Here is a 19017-nt window from a genome sequence, read left to right as displayed (position 1 = left end):
GTGTTTTGGGTGTTGTTGTTGTTGTTGTTGTAGCTCATGAGACTGCTGGTGTTTTGGGTGTTGTTGTTGTTGTTGTAGCTCATGAGACTGCTGGTGTTTTGGGTGTTGTTGTTGTAGTTGTAGCTCATGAGACTGCTGGTGTTTTGGGTGTTGTTGTTGTTGTAGCTCATGAGACTGCTGGTGTTTTGGGTGTTGTTGTTGTTGTTGTAGCTCATGAGACTGCTGGTGTTTTGGGTGTTGTTGTTGTTGTTGTAGCTCATGAGACTGCTGGTGTTTTGGGTGTTGTTGTTGTTGTTGTAGCTCATGAGACTGCTGGTGTTTTGGGTGTTGTTGTTGTTGTTGTTGTAGCTCATGAGACTGCTGGTGTTTTGGGTGTTGTTGTTGTAGTTGTAGCTCATGAGACTGCTGGTGTTTTGGGTGTTGTTGTTGTAGTTGTAGCTCATGAGACTGCTGGTGTTTTGGGTGTTGTTGTTGTAGCTCATGAGACTGCTGGTGTTTTGAGTGTTGTTGTTGTTGTTGTAGCTCATGAGACTGCTGGTGTTTTGGGTGTTGTTGTTGTTGTAGCTCATGAGACTGCTGGTGTTTTGGGTGTTGTTGTTGTTGTTGTTGTAGCTCATGAGACTGCTGGTGTTTTGGGTGTTGTTGTTGTTGTTGTTGTAGCTCATGAGACTGCTGGTGTTTTGGGTGTTGTTGTTGTAGCTCATGAGACTGCTGGTGTTTTGGGTGTTGTTGTTGTTGTTGTAGCTCATGAGACTGCTGGTGTTTTGGGTGTTGTTGTTGTTGTTGTTGTAGCTCATGAGACTGCTGGTGTTTTGGGTGTTGTTGTTGTTGTTGTAGCTCATGAGACTGCTGGTGTTTTGGGTGTTGTTGTTGTTGTTGTAGCTCATGAGACTGCTGGTGTTTTGGGTGTTGTTGTTGTAGTTGTAGCTCATGAGACTGCTGGTGTTTTGGGTGTTGTTGTTGTTGTAGCTCATGAGACTGCTGGTGTTTTGGGTGTTGTTGTTGTTGTTGTAGCTCATGAGACTGCTGGTGTTTTGGGTGTTGTTGTTGTAGCTCATGAGACTGCTGGTGTTTTGGGTGTTGTTGTTGTTGTTGTAGCTCATGAGACTGATGGTGTTTTGGGTGTTGTTGTTGTTGTTGTTGTTGTAGCTCATGAGACTGCTGGTGTTTTGGGTGTTGTTGTTGTTGTTGTTGTAGCTCATGAGACTGCTGGTGTTTTGGGTGTTGTTGTTGTTGTTGTAGCTCATGAGACTGCTGGTGTTTTGGGTGTTGTTGTTGTTGTTGTAGCTCATGAGACTGCTGGTGTTTTGAGTGTTGTTGTTTTTGTTGTTGTTGTTGTAGCTCATGAGACTGCTGGTGTTTTGGTTGTTGTTGTTGTTGTTGTTGTAGCTCATGAGACTGCTGGTGTTTTGGGTGTTGTTGTTGTAGCTCATGAGACTGCTGGTGTTTTGGGTGTTGTTGTTGTTGTTGTAGCTCATGAGACTGCTGGTGTTTTGAGTGTTGTTGTTGTTGTTGTTGTAGCTCATGAGACTGCTGGTGTTTTGGGTGTTGTTGTTGTTGTAGCTCATGAGACTGCTGGTGTTTTGAGTGTTGTTGTTGTTGTTGTTGTAGCTCATGAGACTGCTGGTGTTTTGGGTGTTGTTGTTGTAGCTCATGAGACTGCTGGTGTTTTGGGTGTTGTTGTTGTTGTAGCTCATGAGACTGCTGGTGTTTTGGGTGTTGTTGTTGTTGTTGTAGCTCATGAGACTGCTGGTGTTTTGGGTGTTGTTGTTGTTGTAGCTCATGAGACTGCTGGTGTTTTGAGTGTTGTTGTTGTAGCTCATGAGACTGCTGGTGTTTTGGGTGTTGTTGTTGTTGTTGTTGTAGCTCATGAGACTGCTGGTGTTTTGAGTGTTGTTGTTGTTGTTGTTGTAGCTCATGAGACTGCTGGTGTTTTGGGTGTTGTTGTTGTTGTTGTTGTAGCTCATGAGACTGCTGGTGTTTTGGGTGTTGTTGTTGTAGCTCATGAGACTGCTGGTGTTTTGGGTGTTGTTGTTGTTGTTGTTGTAGCTCATGAGACTGCTGGTGTTTTGGGTGTTGTTGTTGTAGCTCATGAGACTGCTGGTGTTTTGGGTGTTGTTGTTGTAGCTCATGAGACTGCTGGTGTTTTGGGTGTTGTTGTAGCTCATGAGACTGCTGGTGTTTTGGGTGTTGTTGTTGTTGTTGTAGCTCATGAGACTGCTGGTGTTTTGGGTGTTGTTGTTGTTGTTGTTGTAGCTCATGAGACTGCTGGTGTTTTGGGTGTTGTTGTTGTTGTTGTAGCTCATGAGACTGCTGGTGTTTTGGGTGTTGTTATTGTTGTAGCTCATGAGACTGCTGGTGTTTTGGGTGTTGTTGTTGTTGTAGCTCATGAGACTGCTGGTGTTTTGGGTGTTGTTGTTGTTGTAGCTCATGAGACTGCTGGTGTTTTGGGTGTTGTTGTAGCTCATGAGACTGCTGGTGTTTTGGGTGTTGTTGTTGTTGTTGTAGCTCATGAGACCGCTGGTGTTTTGGGTGTTGTTGTTGTTGTTGTAGCTCATGAGACTGCTGGTGTTTTGGGTGTTGTTGTTGTTGTTGTTGTAGCTCATGAGACTGCTGGTGTTTTGAGTGTTGTTGTTGTTGTTGTTGTAGCTCATGAGACTGCTGGTGTTTTGGGTGTTGTTGTTGTTGTAGCTCATGAGACTGCTGGTGTTTTGAGTGTTGTTGTTGTTGTTGTTGTAGCTCATGAGACTGCTGGTGTTTTGGGTGTTGTTGTTGTTGTAGCTCATGAGACTGCTGGTGTTTTGAGTGTTGTTGTTGTTGTTGTAGCTCATGAGACTGCTGGTGTTTTGGGTGTTGTTGTTGTAGCTCATGAGACTGCTGGTGTTTTGGGTGTCGTTGTTGTTGTAGCTCATGAGACTGCTGGTGTTTTGAGTGTTGTTGTTGTTGTTGTTGTAGCTAATGAGACTGCTGGTGTTTTGGTTGTTGTTGTAGCTCATGAGACTGCTGGTGTTTTGGGTGTTGTTGTTGTTGTTGTAGCTCATGAGACTGCTGGTGTTTTGGGTGTTGTTGTTGTTGTTGTAGCTCATGAGACTGCTGGTGTTTTGAGTGTTGTTGTTGTTGTTGTTGTAGCTCATGAGACTGCTGGTGTTTTGGGTGTTGTTGTTGTTGTTGTAGCTCATGAGACTGCTGGTGTTTTGGGTGTTGTTGTTGTTGTTGTTGTAGCTCATGAGACTGCTGGTGTTTTGGGTGTTGTTGTTGTTGTTGTAGCTCATGAGACTGCTGGTGTTTTGGGTGTTGTTGTTGTTGTAGCTCATGAGACTGCTGGTGTTTTGGGTGGTGTTGTTGTTGTTGTTGTAGCTCATGAGACTGCTGGTGTTTTGAGTGTTGTTGTTGTTGTTGTTGTAGCTCATGAGACTGCTGGTGTTTTGGTTGTTGTTGTAGCTCATGAGACTGCTGGTGTTTTGGGTGTTGTTGTTGTTGTTGTTGTAGCTCATGAGACTGCTGGTGTTTTGGGTGTTGTTGTTGTTGTAGCTCATGAGACTGCTGGTGTTTTGGGTGTTGTTGTTGTTGTAGCTCATGAGACTGCTGGTGTTTTGGGTGGTGTTGTTGTTGTTGTTGTAGCTCATGAGACTGCTGGTGTTTTGAGTGTTGTTGTTGTTGTTGTTGTAGCTCATGAGACTGCTGGTGTTTTGGTTGTTGTTGTAGCTCATGAGACTGCTGGTGTTTTGGGTGTTGTTGTTGTTGTTGTAGCTCATGAGACTGCTGGTGTTTTGGGTGTTGTTGTTGTTGTAGCTCATGAGACTGCTGGTGTTTTGGGTGTTGTTGTTGTTGTAGCTCATGAGACTGCTGGTGTTTTGAGTGTTGTTGTTGTTGTTGTTGTAGCTCATGAGACTGCTGGTGTTTTGGTTGTTGTTGTAGCTCATGAGACTGCTGGTGTTTTGGGTGTTGTTGTTGTTGTTGTTGTAGCTCATGAGACTGCTGGTGTTTTGGGTGTTGTTGTTGTTGTAGCTCATGAGACTGCTGGTGTTTTGGGTGTTGTTGTTGTTGTAGCTCATGAGACTGCTGGTGTTTTGGGTGTTGTTGATGCTAACGTCTACATTAATGTCAGGTCTGACATCTTGTTAATTCCATATTAATCTTTATTATTCTGTCTGTGTCTCTTCAGGAAATGTCCTAAAAACAACCGAGGTCGCCGGCAGAAACAAAACCTGGGGCACTTTTCCTCGGACACTAACTCCCGGATGGTTTAGCCGCGGTCGTTCGTTTTGATACGTTTTTTCTTACGGTGTGGGAAACTTTTTTTAACGTAGATTTGGTGAAAACGTTTTTCTCTCCATTAAAAAGAAGAATGAGATGTTTATGTCAGGGCCTCATTTCACCTCCTGGAGCCAATTCTACGGGAATCATTTAGTCTTCCTTTGCCACCAAGTACGAGAACACTCCTCATCACTCTACATCACTCCTTTCTTCATCACTCTACATCACTCCTTTCTTCATCACTCTACATCACTCTACATCACTCCTCATCACTCTACATCACTCCTCATCACTCTACATCACTCCTTTCTTCATCACTCTACATCACTCCTTTCTTCATCACTCTACATCACTCCTTTCTTCATCACTCTACATCACTCTACATCACTCCTCATCACTCTACATCACTCCTTTCTTCATCACTCTACATCACTCCTTTCTTCATCACTCTACATCACTCTACATCACTCTACATCACTCCTTTCTTCATCACTCTACATCACTCCTTTCTTCATCACTCTACATCACTCCTTTCTTCATCACTCTACATCACTCCTCATCACTCTACATCACTCTACATCACTCCTTTCTTCATCACTCTACATCACTCCTTTCTTCATCACTCTACATCACTCCTTTCTTCATCACTCTACATCACTCCTCATCACTCTACATCACTCCTTTCTTCATCACTCTACATCACTCCTCATCACTCTATATCACTCTACATCACTCCTTTCTTCATCACTCTACATCACTCCTTTCTTCATCACTCTACATCACTCTACATCATTCTACATCACTCTATATCTTTCTTCATCACTCTACATCACTCCTCATCACTCTACATCACTCTACATCACTCTTCATCACTCCTCATCACTCTACATCACTCTACATGTGGGGCGACTATGGGTCAGTGGTTAGCATGCCCGTCTTTCAATCAAGGGGTTGGCAGTTCAATCCCCGCCCTAGTCGATGTGTCCTTGAGCAAGACACTTAACCCTGCATTGCTCCCCGTAGCTGTGTCTACGGTGTCTAATGTAAAGTGTCTTTGAGTATCTAGAAAAGCACTATATAAATTAAATGGATTATTATTATTATTATTACATCACTCCTCATCACTCCTCATCACTCTACATCACTCTATATCTTTCTTCATCACTCTACATCACTCCTCATCACTCCTCATCACTCCTCATCACTCCTCATCACTCTAAATCATTAACTTGCCCCGCTAGCTGAATTTCTTCATTGGAGGTTTTGTTGAAGTGCTTTTTAAATACGGTATTTGGCAAACTGCCCCTCTGGAATGTGTATTTATTGAATATCATTATTCCGACGCCTCTCTCGTTTTACTTTGATAATGTGCAGCTGATCACCAAATGCAGTGTTTAGTTTTCATGTAGGAGGTGAGTGGGGGCCAGACATGTTTACACTTCTTAAAGACTTCACTGTGTTCAACAAGTATGTATTATTATGAGAATCATTTTCTTTAAAGTAGTTTTTACTTTAATTTCAAGCGTTGCTTTTCTAAATTCTAGTTCCTGTATATTCGCATGACTTGTGAGAACTGTGTACCGTGGTGTAGTTTCAACTTAAAAGAAAAGCCTCCGTCAGAGATCCGACGGAGATGGAAATCCCAAAAGTCGGACTGATGAATGGACGCGTGGGAAACATTAAAAGCACTTCTGCTTCCACGACGAACACATTCGTTTGGATTTTGACGCTCGGAGGAATGTTTTTTTTTTTTTTTTGCATCTTTGCCTGAAAACCTGAGGATTGTAAAAGAAGAGCGTCGGCTGCAAACGGAGGTCAACTCTTAAAGTGTATCTTTTAATGTAAGTCAAGTTTTCTCTTTGAATGTGAAAGAATAATTGTGTCTTTTCTCTTCTGTTGTTTTTTGTTTGTTTTTGTTTATTTTCTCCTCAGCGAGACATTCCAAGCACAGAGGATCAAAAGTAGAATAATCCTTCAGGAAAACACACTTCAGTTGACGTGTGCTCAGATGTGAGTAGTGTGCACTTTACTCCACCATGAACTCTTATTCATGTTGCGTAAACATAGCGAAGAACAACGATCCAAACAATGTCGACAGGAAGTTTACACCCGATGATGATGATGATGATGATGATGACGCCTTTTCCAACGTCCTCTTTCCTTGTGAACTGTCAGAAGCTTTTCACCAACTTGTCTCGTCCTTGAGTGTTAAGCTCCTCCCCTTCCTGTTTAAGCCTCCGTCTCAAGTCCGAGGGGAACCTCTCAAGACGAGCTGAGGATCTTTGTTTAAAGCGGATTTGTTCCAATAATTGAACACATTCTAGTTTCCTGATGTAAAACTGCATGAACTCCACTGACAGTTCAAGATCTAAAGCTGAGACCGCAAAACGAGACCGAGGGCCCTTGAACGCCTCCCTCGTTTGGTCTGAAACCCAAATTACAGGAAAAAAGGGAGAGGAAACCAATCCGGGGACGAGGACAGGATGTAGGTGACGAGGACAGGATGTAGGGGACGAGGACAGGTGACGAGGACAGGATGTAGGGGACGAGGACAGGATGTAGGGGACGAGGACAGGATGTAGGGGACGAGGACAGGTGACGAGGACAGGATGTAGGTGACGAGGACAGGACGTAGGAGATGAGGACAGGACGAAGGTGACGAGGACAGGTGACGAGGACAGGACGTAGGAGACGAGGACAGGATGTAGGGGACGAGGACAGGATGTAGGAGACGAGGACAGGTGACGAGGACAGGATGTAGGGGACGAGGACAGGATGTAGGGGACGAGGACAGGTGACGAGGACAGGATGTAGGGGACGAGGACAGGTGACGAGGACAGGATGTAGGGGACGAGGACAGGATGTAGGGGACGAGGACAGGATGTAGGGGACGAGGACAGGTGACGAGGACAGGATGTAGGGGACGAGGACAGGATGTAGGGGACGAGGACAGGATGTAGGGGACGAGGACAGGTGACGAGGACAGGATGTAGGTGACGAGGACAGGATGTAGGGGACGAGGACAGGATGTAGGGGACGAGGACAGGTGACGAGGACAGGATGTAGGGGACGAGGACAGGATGTAGGGGACGAGGACAGGATGTAGGTGACGAGGACAGGATGTAGGGGACGAGGACAGGATGTAGGGGACGAGGACAGGATGTAGGGGACGAGGACAGGATGTAGATGGATCGCTCCACCAGTTGCTGGAGGGCGGACGGGGAAAGATGGCGGCCCTGTTCAGTAGCTGCAGAGCCCGTTAGCACCAGCATTAGAACCATAAAGGTTGGGACCAAAATCAATTAGTTTCAAAGGCATTGTCAGGATAAGTGGATGAGATTCAACTCAAGCTTTGTGAAGTTCGGCCGTTTTGACCTTTTAAGGTACCGAGACCCGAAGAGTCCAACTCGAGATCTGGTTTTATGAATAAAATAACTCAAATAGATGTGTTGTTCTCTGGCGCCACTTTTTGATCTGATCCGGCGCCGTCATGACTTCACCGGGACAACCGGAGCTCATTCTCAGATATGAACTTTGACCTTTTATGTCAACCGGTTCTCGACTCCCTTCGGCGTCTGATGACCACGAGCTGCGGCGCCTTTACGCCCAACGTCGACCCGTCTGTCAGCAACCGACTTGGTATAAAGATACAAGGTGATTGACAGGTCGACACCAGAGACGTGGACCCTCCTCCTCAGTCCACATGTGGCCACTTCCTGTTCACTGGTTGCAAATAAAACAAACAAAATGGCGACCGCCGAAATCCAAGATGGCGACGGCGAAATCTCCCAAAGTCTTCAAAACATGAATGCACAAACCAACGGGTGACGTCGCCACGACGACGCCCACTTCTAAACACGTCCAACAGGAACCGAGCGTCGACGAGTTCAGAGTGAGGACGCACAAAAGATGTTTACAGGAAAACAACAACAATAAGAAAGACAACAAAGGACGTGTTTCCTGGTGCCTGACCCTCACTTCTTCAGTTAGCTTTTCTGTAGCGTCGCTACGTCGACCTTTGCAGCCGCGACTCTAAATGTGACTAGAATGTGTTTGACTTGTTCTGCATGTCGACTTTGAGGCTCTTTTGGTCTAAATAAAAAAGGAAATGTTTTTTAATGTGCAGTGTGGTGCTCCTCTTTATTTAATCTCCTTATTAAAGGGAGGTTTGTGCGTTTCACAGCGTATCCACTTCCTGTGAAGTGTGTGTGTGTGTGTGTGTGAGTGCGTGTGTGTGTGTGTGTGTGTGTGTGTGTGAGTGTTTGTGTATGTGTGTGTTTGTGTGTGAGTGCGTGTGTGTGTGTGTGTGAGCGTGCATGTGTGTGTGTGTGTGAGCGTGCATGTGTGTGTGTGTGTGAGCGTGTGTGTGAGTGCGTGTGTGTGTGTGTGTGAGCGTGCATGTGTGTGTGTGTGTGAGCGTGCATGTGTGTGTGTGTGTGTGTGTGTATAAAGTATAAAAGGAATCTGCCTCAAGCTTCTCAGATGTTTGGATTTCTTTCTGTTTCATAACAAAATAAACTTCATATTTCTTCGTTCCTTTACAGCATTTTGTGTATTAATGTCAACGTGGAGCAGCTTCGTGAAGAGAAGCATCGACGTCTCCTCACTTAACGGTGCGAAGGATATTTTGACCAAAAGTTCATTCTCATGTTCTTGTTACTTCTCGACAGTCGTTTCAAAATAAACTTTCGTCTTCACGGGAAACAACAAAGTTCATTTCAGGGAAGATGTCGAAATACTTCGTTTGGTTTTGGGTTAAAATAACTGCCGATGTGTCGTGACTCGAGTCCACGTGACTCAACATCGATGTTCTCGTTTAGACTCCGCCCACCTGTCGGGTTAATTAAATGCTGGTTTGCAGAAGCCCAAACCGGAGCAGCGACTCGGGCACGTGGAACTAAATATAGGGTTAAAGTAGAGTCTGGGTGTGGGGGGTGTTCAGGGACAGGACCAGCTGCTGGCTTCAGTCGTGTCCCAACTAACGCTCCTGGTCCTGGGGTAGACCTCTGTAGGCGGGACACACCTTGTAGACCAGGTAGCAGCAGATGTTGGTCCACCACGATGCCACGGAGCCCCAAACAGACACGTTTGACTTGCATTGGGAACAAGATGTCTGGATATTTGAAGATGAACACATGAACCGCCCTCATTTAAACGATTATGTCTTACAAGTTATCAAATGTACTAATAGTTGAATCCAGATGTATTTTCTTCCCTTGAGACTGGGAGGCGGGGCTAAGGAGACGATAGTCTGGATGATTTGGGTTTTTCTGTACTCGAAAGTTGAACTTCTTTAGCTTCGTGCTCCACTGGTTTCAAAGAAGAAACGCAACACAAGAGAAAAATGAGAATGAGCACTGACTGCGTTGAGAGGAAGCCCAAAAGGATTTACAGGATTATATGTAACACATCCATGTGTATTCAGGGTCAGCACATCAAGAAGCCACAAAGCCAGTCCATGACTTGGTCCAACTGTGAGCTGAAGACCACTGCAGACACATTGCCTCCTGTGAAGGTACCCGATGCTCAGATGAATCCTTTAGTTCAGTGGCTGCAGCCGGGTCACGTTGAGCCTCCTCAGTCCTATAAAGAGCTTCAGATCTCACCAGCGTGGGGAAGAGCAACGGGCAGCTGTGATGTTTAATCCCCCCAAAAACACGGCAGCGCTGTGTAACCAGACCACTGAGCCCCCCTGTGGTCACTGTGGAGCTGCAGAAGGACTCCTAAGCTGCTGTTGATGGACATGAAACCGGAGCTGCTTAACGTAAAGTTATGAATCGGTCTGCGTGGCTCTTAACAAAGCAGAGCCGGACACGGACGGGGATTTCCATCATCCGCTGCTTCGCGTCTTCCCAATATGTCCGAGTGTCGCCTTACAAAGAGCTTTTATTTTTAGCGTGGGGGGGGGGGGGGGGGGGGGGGGGGAGGGTGTCTGAGTTCACTGCCTGGCCCACATCCCGATGAGGTCTGAATTCAGGTTCTCTTTGGATCCTGAAGCCTTTTTTGAGAGGGGTGGGTGGAGTTTCCCCTTCCCCCTGTCCCCGACCTGAGTTTGGGTCCCAGCGGTTGGGTGTTGCCTCTCTCCGGTCTGCCAGTTGGTAACTCCACTGGTCCTGGTCCTGGTCCCGTTCCCCAAACTCAGCCACAAGTCTTCAACTATTAGGAAAGTTTCCAAGAAATTCGAAGTTAGAGATAGTAGCTCGTCATCGAAACCCCGGCAATGGATCAGCACAAGTATCGCACGGCGGGCGTCCAGGAGAAGCTGGAGATCGTCGGGGTGGAGGACGAGGCCGGGAACCCCATCAGCGCCCTGACCATCCTGTCTCTGCTGGAGCGCGTGGCCGGCATCATCGACAACGTCCAGTCCTGCCAGCACCGCATGGAGGAGCGTCAGCTGGACCTGGAGAACAACATCAAGACCATCCAGGGCGACGTCCTGAAGCTGGCCAAGGACCACACCGACACCAGCGGCACGGTGGAGAAGCTCCTGCAGAAGACCCGCAAGGTCAGCGCCAACGTCAAGGAGGTGCGGGCGCGAGTGGAGAAGCAAAACGTTCGCGTCAAGAAGGTCGAATCCACGCAGGATGAGCTGCTCACCCGCAACAAGTTCCGCGTCGTCATCTATCAGGTAAGAAAGTGTTCTGAACGCAACGCGGCCTCAATTAAATCTGTTGGTTTTGTGCACAGAGACATTGTCCGTTACTTTCCGTTTAAAATCTAATTAGGTTGACCTTAAAATAAGTTACAACAGAAATGATGTTCAAACTTCCATAAAGCCCTTTAAAATATGGTTTGAAATCTTCCTGTTTAAGTTTATGAAGAAGATCAATTCAACAAACTGTGATTTACATGATGCCAAATCCTGATTGGCACATAGAAGTATGACGTCATCTTCGTCGAATTAAGCCCCGCCCACTTCCAATCAGAACTCTTTAATGTGAAATGACGTGTTTTTGGCATAAAGTTGTTGCTCACAGTTCGAAGCTGATTAAGAATAATATTTAACAGTGAGGGCAACACGTTGGATTCTGAGAACACGTCGCTCCTCTCTGGATTATCAGGTCAAGTTAAAAATAACAAAACAAAGAAGTGGCTTCGTCCCTTCAGGAGGGAACCGAGTCAGTGCTGAGCTGTGAGATCTTCATGGAGAAGGATCCTCCTTACATCTGTCATGATGATCAGGTTCATCTGAAACACGGACTGCGACCGCTTGAGGGCCTAAAAAAATTAAAAATCCACATTTTGCTGGAACAAATGTTCTCGTTGAGTCTTTAATAAAGCGAAGGTGAAACGTGACGCGACCTTTAAAAATGCAAAGAATACTTCTGGGGCACTTGTTGGTTGAGGAGGCCGCTGATGGGCGGGCTTTATACTGGCGTTGAGGAGGCGTGGCTTGTGGAGGCTTTGCTACCCGATAATAATCTGAAGCAATTTGATTCACTACGAATCGGTTTGGTTGGAGATGAAAACTGCATTTTTTTCTGGCAGAGAGTGAAAACTTTGTTTAAATTGCTTTAATATTTCAGATGATATTTTGCTCCATTTGTCAATTTATTTTTACAATCTATCTTTATCCCCTGAATTGGGCTCTCAATTATATAATAGTTTGTGCCTATTAATTAGATTTACAAGTGTAAGTGACATTTCATTTAATTTCTCCTAAACTAAAATCTTTTTAAAAAGTGATAAAACTAAACCCCTCCCGGTCTGCAGTCATACGTTCAGCAGTCTGTGTTCGAGGGGGACGGCGTCCTCTTTAAGGTCCAGGCTTCAGAATAGAAACGGGGCCGCTATGTGCTGCAAACAGCTGCTGTGGATCCGTGACAGAGACCTATTCTGGGCCTTCAGCCTTCAGCCTTCAGCCTTCAGCCCAGTGCCACTGGGGACACGCTCTGAACTGCTGTTCACTGGGTCTGACATGGCAGCTTATCATATATGTGGCACATATAGAAGGGGGGGGTCAATCATCCTGACCTGCTGCTGCAAGGACCGCCCTGTAAAACACTTAAAGATAATGTTATGTAACGTAGTGTGAATATATAGAACATGAAGAATCATAAAGCTGCATTAATGGACATTAATGACCAGTAGTATCGCGGTTAACATTGTTAAACGGGGGCGGATAAAGTTGTTAACGTTTTGAAACAATGACATTTAACGTTGGAACACGTACTAAACGTTATTAAATGGTGAAGGTTGATGCTGTTAAACATAGTTAACGCTGTTGAACGTGGTTAATGTTGTTAAGTGTGGTTAACGTTAAGAAACATAGTTAACATTGTTAAGTGTGGTTAACGCTGTTGAACGTGGTTAACGTTGTTAAAGATAGTTAACGCTGTTGAACGTGGTTAACGTTGTTAAAGATAGTTAACGTTGTTGAACGTGGTTAACGTTATTAAACATAGTTAAAGTTGTTGAACGTGGTTAATGTTGTTAAGCGCGGTTAACGTTGTTATACATAGTTAACGCTGTTGAACGTGGTTAACGTTGTTAAAGATAGTTAACGTTGTTGAATGTGGTTAACGTTATTAAACATAGTTAAAGTTGTTGAACGTGGTTAATGTTGTTAAGCGCGGTTAACGTTGTTATACATAGTTAACGCTGTTGAACGTGGTTAACGTTGTTAAAGATAGTTAACGCTGTTGAACGTGGTTAACGTTGTTAAAGATAGTTAACGCTGTTGAACGTGGTTAACGTTTTTAAAGATAGTTAACGCTGTTAAGCGTGGTTAACGTTGTTAAAGATAGTTAACGCTGTTGAACGTGGTTAATGTTGTTAAGCGTGGTTAACGCTGTTAAAGATAGTTAACGTTGTTGAACGTGGTTAACGTTGTTAAAGATAGTTAACGTTGTTGAACGTGGTTAACGTTGTTAAAGATAGTTAACGCTGTTGAACGTGGTTAACGCTGTTAAAGATAGTTAACGCTGTTGAACGTGGTTAACGTTGTTAAAGATAGTTAACGTTGTTAAGCGTGGTTAACGTTGTTATACATAGTTAACGCTGTTGAACGTGGTTAACGTTGTTAAAGATAGTTAACGCTGTTGAACGTGGTTAACGTTGTTAAAGATAGTTAACGCTGTTGAACGTGGTTAACGTTGTTAAAGATAGTTAACGCTGTTGAACGTGGTTAACGTTTTTAAAGATAGTTAACGCTGTTAAGCGTGGTTAACGTTGTTAAAGATAGTTAACGCTGTTGAACGTGGTTAATGTTGTTAAGCGTGGTTAACGCTGTTAAAGATAGTTAACGTTGTTGAACGTGGTTAACGTTGTTAAAGATAGTTAACGTTGTTGAACGTGGTTAACGTTGTTAAAGATAGTTAACGTTGTTGAACGTGGTTAACGTTGTTAAAGATAGTTAACGCTGTTGAACGTGGTTAACGTTGTTAAAGATAGTTAACGTTGTTGAACGTGGTTAACGTTGTTAAAGATAGTTAACGCTGTTGAACGTGGTTAACGCTGTTAAAGATAGTTAACGTTGTTGAACGTGGTTAACGTTGTTAAAGATAGTTAACGTTGTTGAACGTGGTTAACGTTGTTAAAGATAGTTAACGCTGTTGAACGTGGTTAATGTTGTTAAAGATAGTTAACGTTGTTGAACGTGGTTAATGTTGTTAAGCACGGTTAACGTTAATAAACATAGTTAACATTGTTAAGTGTGGTTAAAGTTGTTGAACGTGGTTAATGTTGTTAAACGTGGTTAACGTTATTAAACATAGTTAACGTTATTAAATATAGTTAACGTTATTAAGCGTGGTTAACGTTATTAAACATAGTTAACGTTATTAAGCGTGGTTAACGTTATTAAACATAGTTAACGTTATTAAGCGTGGTTAACGTTATTAAACATAGTTAACGTTATTAAACATAGTTAACGTTATTAAACATAGTTAATGTTGTTGAACGTGGTTAACGTTGTTAAACATAGTTAACGTTATTAAGCCTGGTTAACGTTATTAAACATAGTTAATGTTGTTGAACGTGATTAACGTTATTAAACATAGTTAACGTAGTTAAGTGTGGTTAACGTGAATAAACATAGTTAACATTATTAAGCGTGGTTAACGTTGTTAAGCGCAGAAAACGTTGTTGAACGTAGTTAACGTTGTTAAACGTGGTTAACGTTATTAAGCCTGGTTAACGTTATTAAGCCTGGTTAACGTTATTAAACATAGTTAACGTTATTAAACATAGTTAACGTTAATAAACATAGTTAACGTTAATAAACATAGTTAATGTTGTTAAACATAGTTAACGTTGTTAAACATCGTTAACGTTGTTAAACGTGGTTAACATTATTAAGCCTGGTTAACGTTATTAAACATAGTTAACGTTATTAAACATAGTTAACGTTATTAAACATCCATCCATCCATTTTCAATACCGCTTATCCTCATTAGGGTCGCGGGGGCGCTGGAGCCTATCCCAGCTGACATAGGGCGAAGGCAGGGGACACCCTGGACAGGCCGCCAGTCCATCGAGGGCAGTTATTAAACATAGTTAACGTTAATAAACATAGTTAACGTTAATAAACATAGTTAACGTTGTTAAACATAGTTAACGTTATTAAACATAGTTAACGTTGTTTAGCGTGGTTAATGTTATTAAACATAGTTAACGTTATTAAACATAGTTAACGTTATTAAACATAGTTAACGTTAATAAATATAGTTAACGTTGTTAAACATAGTTAACGTTGTTAAACGTGGTTAACGTTATTAAGCCTGGTTAACGTTATTAAACATAGTTAACGTTATTAAACATAGTTAACGTTATTAAACATAGTTAATGTTAATAAACATAGTTAACGTTGTTAAACATAGTTAACGTTGTTAAGTGTGGTTAACGTTAATAAACATAGTTAACATTGTTAAGCGTGGTTAGGGTTGTTAAGCGCGGTTAACGTTGTTGAACGTAGTTAATGTTGTTAACGTTGTTAAACATAGTTAACGTTATTAAGCCTGGTTAACGTTATTAAACATAGTTAATGTTGTTAAATGTGGTTAACGTTATTAAACATAGTTAATGTTGTTAAACGTGGTTAACGTTATTAAACATAGTTAATGTTGTTAAACGTGGTTAACGTTATTAAACATAGTTAATGTTGTTAAACGTGGTTAACATTGTTAAGCATAGTTAATGTTGTTAAACGTGGTTAACGTTGTTAAACATAGTTAACGTTATTAAGAGTGGTTAACGTTATTAAACATAGTTAACATTATTAAACATAGTTAACGTTATTAAACATAGTTAATGTTGTTGAACGTGATTAACGTTATTAAACATAGTTAACGTTATTAAACATAGTTAACGTTATTAAACATAGTTAATGTTGTTGAACGTGGTTAACGTTGTTAAACATAGTTAACGTTATTAAGCCTGGTTAACGTTATTAAACATAGTTAATGTTGTTGAACGTGATTAACGTTATTAAACATAGTTAACGTAGTTTAGCGTGGTTAATGTTATTAAGCATAGTTAAAGTTGTTGAACATAGTTAACGTTGTTGAACGTGGTTAACGTTGTTGAACGTGGTTAACGTTGTTGAACGTGGTTAACGTTGTTAAACATAGTTAACGTTATTAAGAGTGGTTAACGTTATTAAACATAGTTAATGTTGAACGTGATTAACGTTATTAAACATAGTTAACGTTATTAAGCCTGGTTAACGTGGTTAAACAAAGTTAACGTTATTAAACATAGTTAATGTTGTTGAACGTGGTTAACGTTGTAAAACATAGTTAACGTTATTAAACATAGTTAACGTTGTTGAACGTGGTTAACGTTATTAAACATAGTTAACGTTGTTGAACGTGGTTAACGTTATTAAACGTGGTTAACGTTATTAAACATAGTTAACGTTGTTTAGTGTGGTTAACGTTATTAAACATAGTTAACGTTGTTTAGTGTGGTTAACGTTGTTAAGCGTGGTTAATGTTATTAAACGTGGTTAACGTTGTTAAACATAGTTAACGTTGTTAAGCGTGGTTAATGTTATTAAACGTGGTTAATGTTATTAAATGTGGTTAACGTTGTTAAACATAGTTAACGTTATTAAACAGTTAAAGTTGTTAAACATAGTTAAAGTTGTTAAACGTGGTTAACGTTGTTAAACATAGTTAACGTTATTAAACATAGTTAAAGTTGTTAAACATAATTAAAGTTGTTAAACATAATTAAAGTTGTTAAACGTGGTTAACGTTGTTTAGCGTGGTTAACGTTGTTAAACGTGGTTAATGTTATTAAGCATAGTTAACGTTATTAAGAGTGGTTAACGTTATTAAACATAGTTAACATTATTAAGCATAGTTAACGTTATTAAGCAGTTAACGTTATTAAGCGTGGTTATCGTTATTAAGCGTGGTTATCGTCATAAGCGTGGTTAACGTTATTAAACATAGTTAATGTTGTTGAACGTGGTTAACGTTATTAAGCGTGGTTAACGTTGTTTAACGTGGTTAACGTTATTAAGCGTGCTTAACGTTATTAAACATAGTTAACGTTGTTAAACGTAGTTAACGTTGTTTAACGTGGTTAACGTTATTAAGAGTGGTTAACGTTGTTAAACATATCTCAATGATATTTTGACCTGATGACGGCGCTAGATGAAAAGTCAGAGGATCACCAAATGTATTAATGTTGCTGACGGGAACATGAATGTCTTTACAATTCATCCAATGGTCGATGAGATATTTCAGACTGGATCGACCGACATCGCCCCATTGCTCAAACCAGATGGTGTCGTTGTTATTAGCGGCCATCTTGTGTTCCTGCCAGCAGCTTCTCGTCTGAATGAGTCTCGGTTACTCCTCATCTTAAAAATAGACAAACTTGATCCCATGAAGATGCCAGTGTTTTCAGAGGCTGCAGGTCTGACAGACTCTCAGAGGAATATCAGGTTTTCTATCTGGTCCGGCATCAATGAGAAACCTAGTAATTTATCTATAATGGAAAGAAGAGACGGGCATCGGCTTCATCTCTGTGAGTCCAGTACAGTGAGAGGTCCTTGTGGAATTGAATGTTATGAACAAATCAGGGGGGGTCCAAACTTGAAAGAGTTCACTAGATGCTTAATAAGTAAGAAGATTCAGAGGAACTAAACTGTAATGTTCTAACATGCAATATCAGTTTCATAGAAAGGTCCCGAACGTGTTTCTGGCCTTCAAAGACCGGAAGTCCTGAAAGTCCACCGTGATCTCGTCACTACTCTTTATTTTACTGCTGCAGCCTTTTGCGTATCTTCATGCCAAAGGTTCGCAAGTGGAGGTTCAGGTTTAGGAAACAAAACCAGTTCATCAGGATTAGAAAAACATCGTTGTTTGGCCTAAATACGTTTGCTTGTAACATAAGTTGAGTTTGTGGTCTTAAACTAACAATTTAAATTATGACGCTCAGTTTAGGATGTCTTCATCACCCAATATTACCCTGAAGTAACTGATTTTCAACATTACCCAGGATGACCTTGAGACATTAACGGTGCGCATACCTGGGTCTGATGGTTTCATGGTCTCGGTGGTCTCTCTCTAGACTTGCTGTCCTGACTGTCTTCTTCTCTGCAGGGTGAGAACGAGGTCCCGTCAGTCGCCGTCACTAAGTCTCCCAAAGGATCCGGCCTGGACGGGCTGGAGATCGAACCCGACCTCTACGACGTCCCCGTCGACCTCTCTTCCGATGAGGAGTACCTGAGCGTGGAGGAGGCCGACCCCTCGCGATCCGCCCGCATCAAGAAGTCAGTGGCGAAGAGCACCGAGACCCTGAAGGCCGCCTTCTCCAAGGAGAACATGAGCAAAACCAAAGGCAACCTGGGCACCAAGTTCCACAACCTGGGCGACAAAGTCATGCCGCCGGAGAGGAGGGACAAGATGCACCAGGCCGGCGAGCGGCTGAAGCAGTCCGGCGAGCGGCTGAAGGAGAACATCGCCAAGAAAGCGCCGAACAAAGAGACCTTCCGCATCAAGCTGAAGAAGGAGAGAGCCGTCGCCGAGGGCCAGGAGGGCGCAGAGGCCGAGCTCCGGGACCAGGCCCCGGTGGAGGAGAAGCCGGTCGCCTACACCGAGGTCGCCATGGAAACCAAGAGGGAGGGGCCCGTGGAAGAGGCCGGTGCCACCCGGATAGGAGAAGAGGATTACGGGAAGTAGATCGGATCGGACGCAAAGCGGAGGCGGGGCACTGGAGAGAGCACACGATGCCGAGGATTTAGAGAGAAGGTCTGTGATTGGTCGCTGTCGATGAATGTTTTAAAACGGAAGAAGTTCTTGAGATATGACACTGGTTATTTATTAAAACCTATTGTCAGGGTGTTGATTCGAGTCACTTTACTCTGTCAGGTGTTTATCTGCTGACAGGTTTTATCAATCAAATGATTGAAAGAGCTCGACACGAATGTGAGAATCTCGTTATTGAACGCACAAAGAAAAAGAAAATCTGGTTTTGATTTCCTTTGACGAATTTGCGAGTCCAAATTTGAGATGTGAGATGGTGACCGGGTGACCAGGTGACCTGGTGACCTGGTGACCTGGTGACCAGGTGACCGGTGACCGGGTGACCAGGTGACCTGGTGACCAGGTGACCGGGTGACCTGGTGACCGGGTGACCGGGTGACCTGGTGACCGGGTGACCAGGTGACCGGGTGACCGGGTGATCAGGTGACCGGGTGATCAGGTGACCGGGTGACCTGGTGACCGGGTGACCGGGTGACCTGGTGACCAGGTGACCGGGTGACCGGGTGAGGTTTATTTGGACACGACAGCTGAAAGGAAAAGA

At 43.0% G+C, this 19017-nt stretch overlaps 2 protein-coding genes across 2 annotated transcripts in view; both read left to right on the top strand.

Annotated features, from left to right (window-relative positions):
* The window catches only part of tmeff1a (transmembrane protein with EGF-like and two follistatin-like domains 1a), a 30708-nt gene extending 26458 nt beyond the window's left edge, over positions 1-4250 (top strand). The window contains exon 10 of the mRNA XM_034554866.1: positions 4166-4250. Within this exon, the coding sequence (XP_034410757.1) occupies positions 4166-4250 (85 nt within the window). The remainder of the gene's footprint in view (positions 1-4165) is intronic.
* A 6227-nt stretch (positions 4251-10477) lies between these two features.
* On the top strand, positions 10478-18392 carry cavin4a (caveolae associated protein 4a). The gene is made up of 2 exons (XM_034554860.1): positions 10478-10885; positions 17814-18392. The coding sequence occupies exons 1-2, from the start codon at positions 10478-10480 to the stop codon at positions 18390-18392; spliced, it is 987 nt and encodes a 328-aa protein (XP_034410751.1).
* Positions 18393-19017: the final 625 nt, after the last annotated feature.

Source organism: Cyclopterus lumpus, chromosome 17 (assembly GCF_009769545.1).
Source record: "Cyclopterus lumpus isolate fCycLum1 chromosome 17, fCycLum1.pri, whole genome shotgun sequence".
In the NCBI taxonomy this organism is placed as follows: domain Eukaryota; kingdom Metazoa; phylum Chordata; class Actinopteri; order Perciformes; family Cyclopteridae; genus Cyclopterus; species Cyclopterus lumpus.
The sequence above is the reverse complement of the archived record's forward strand: the minus strand, read 5'-3'. Positions and strand labels throughout refer to the sequence as shown.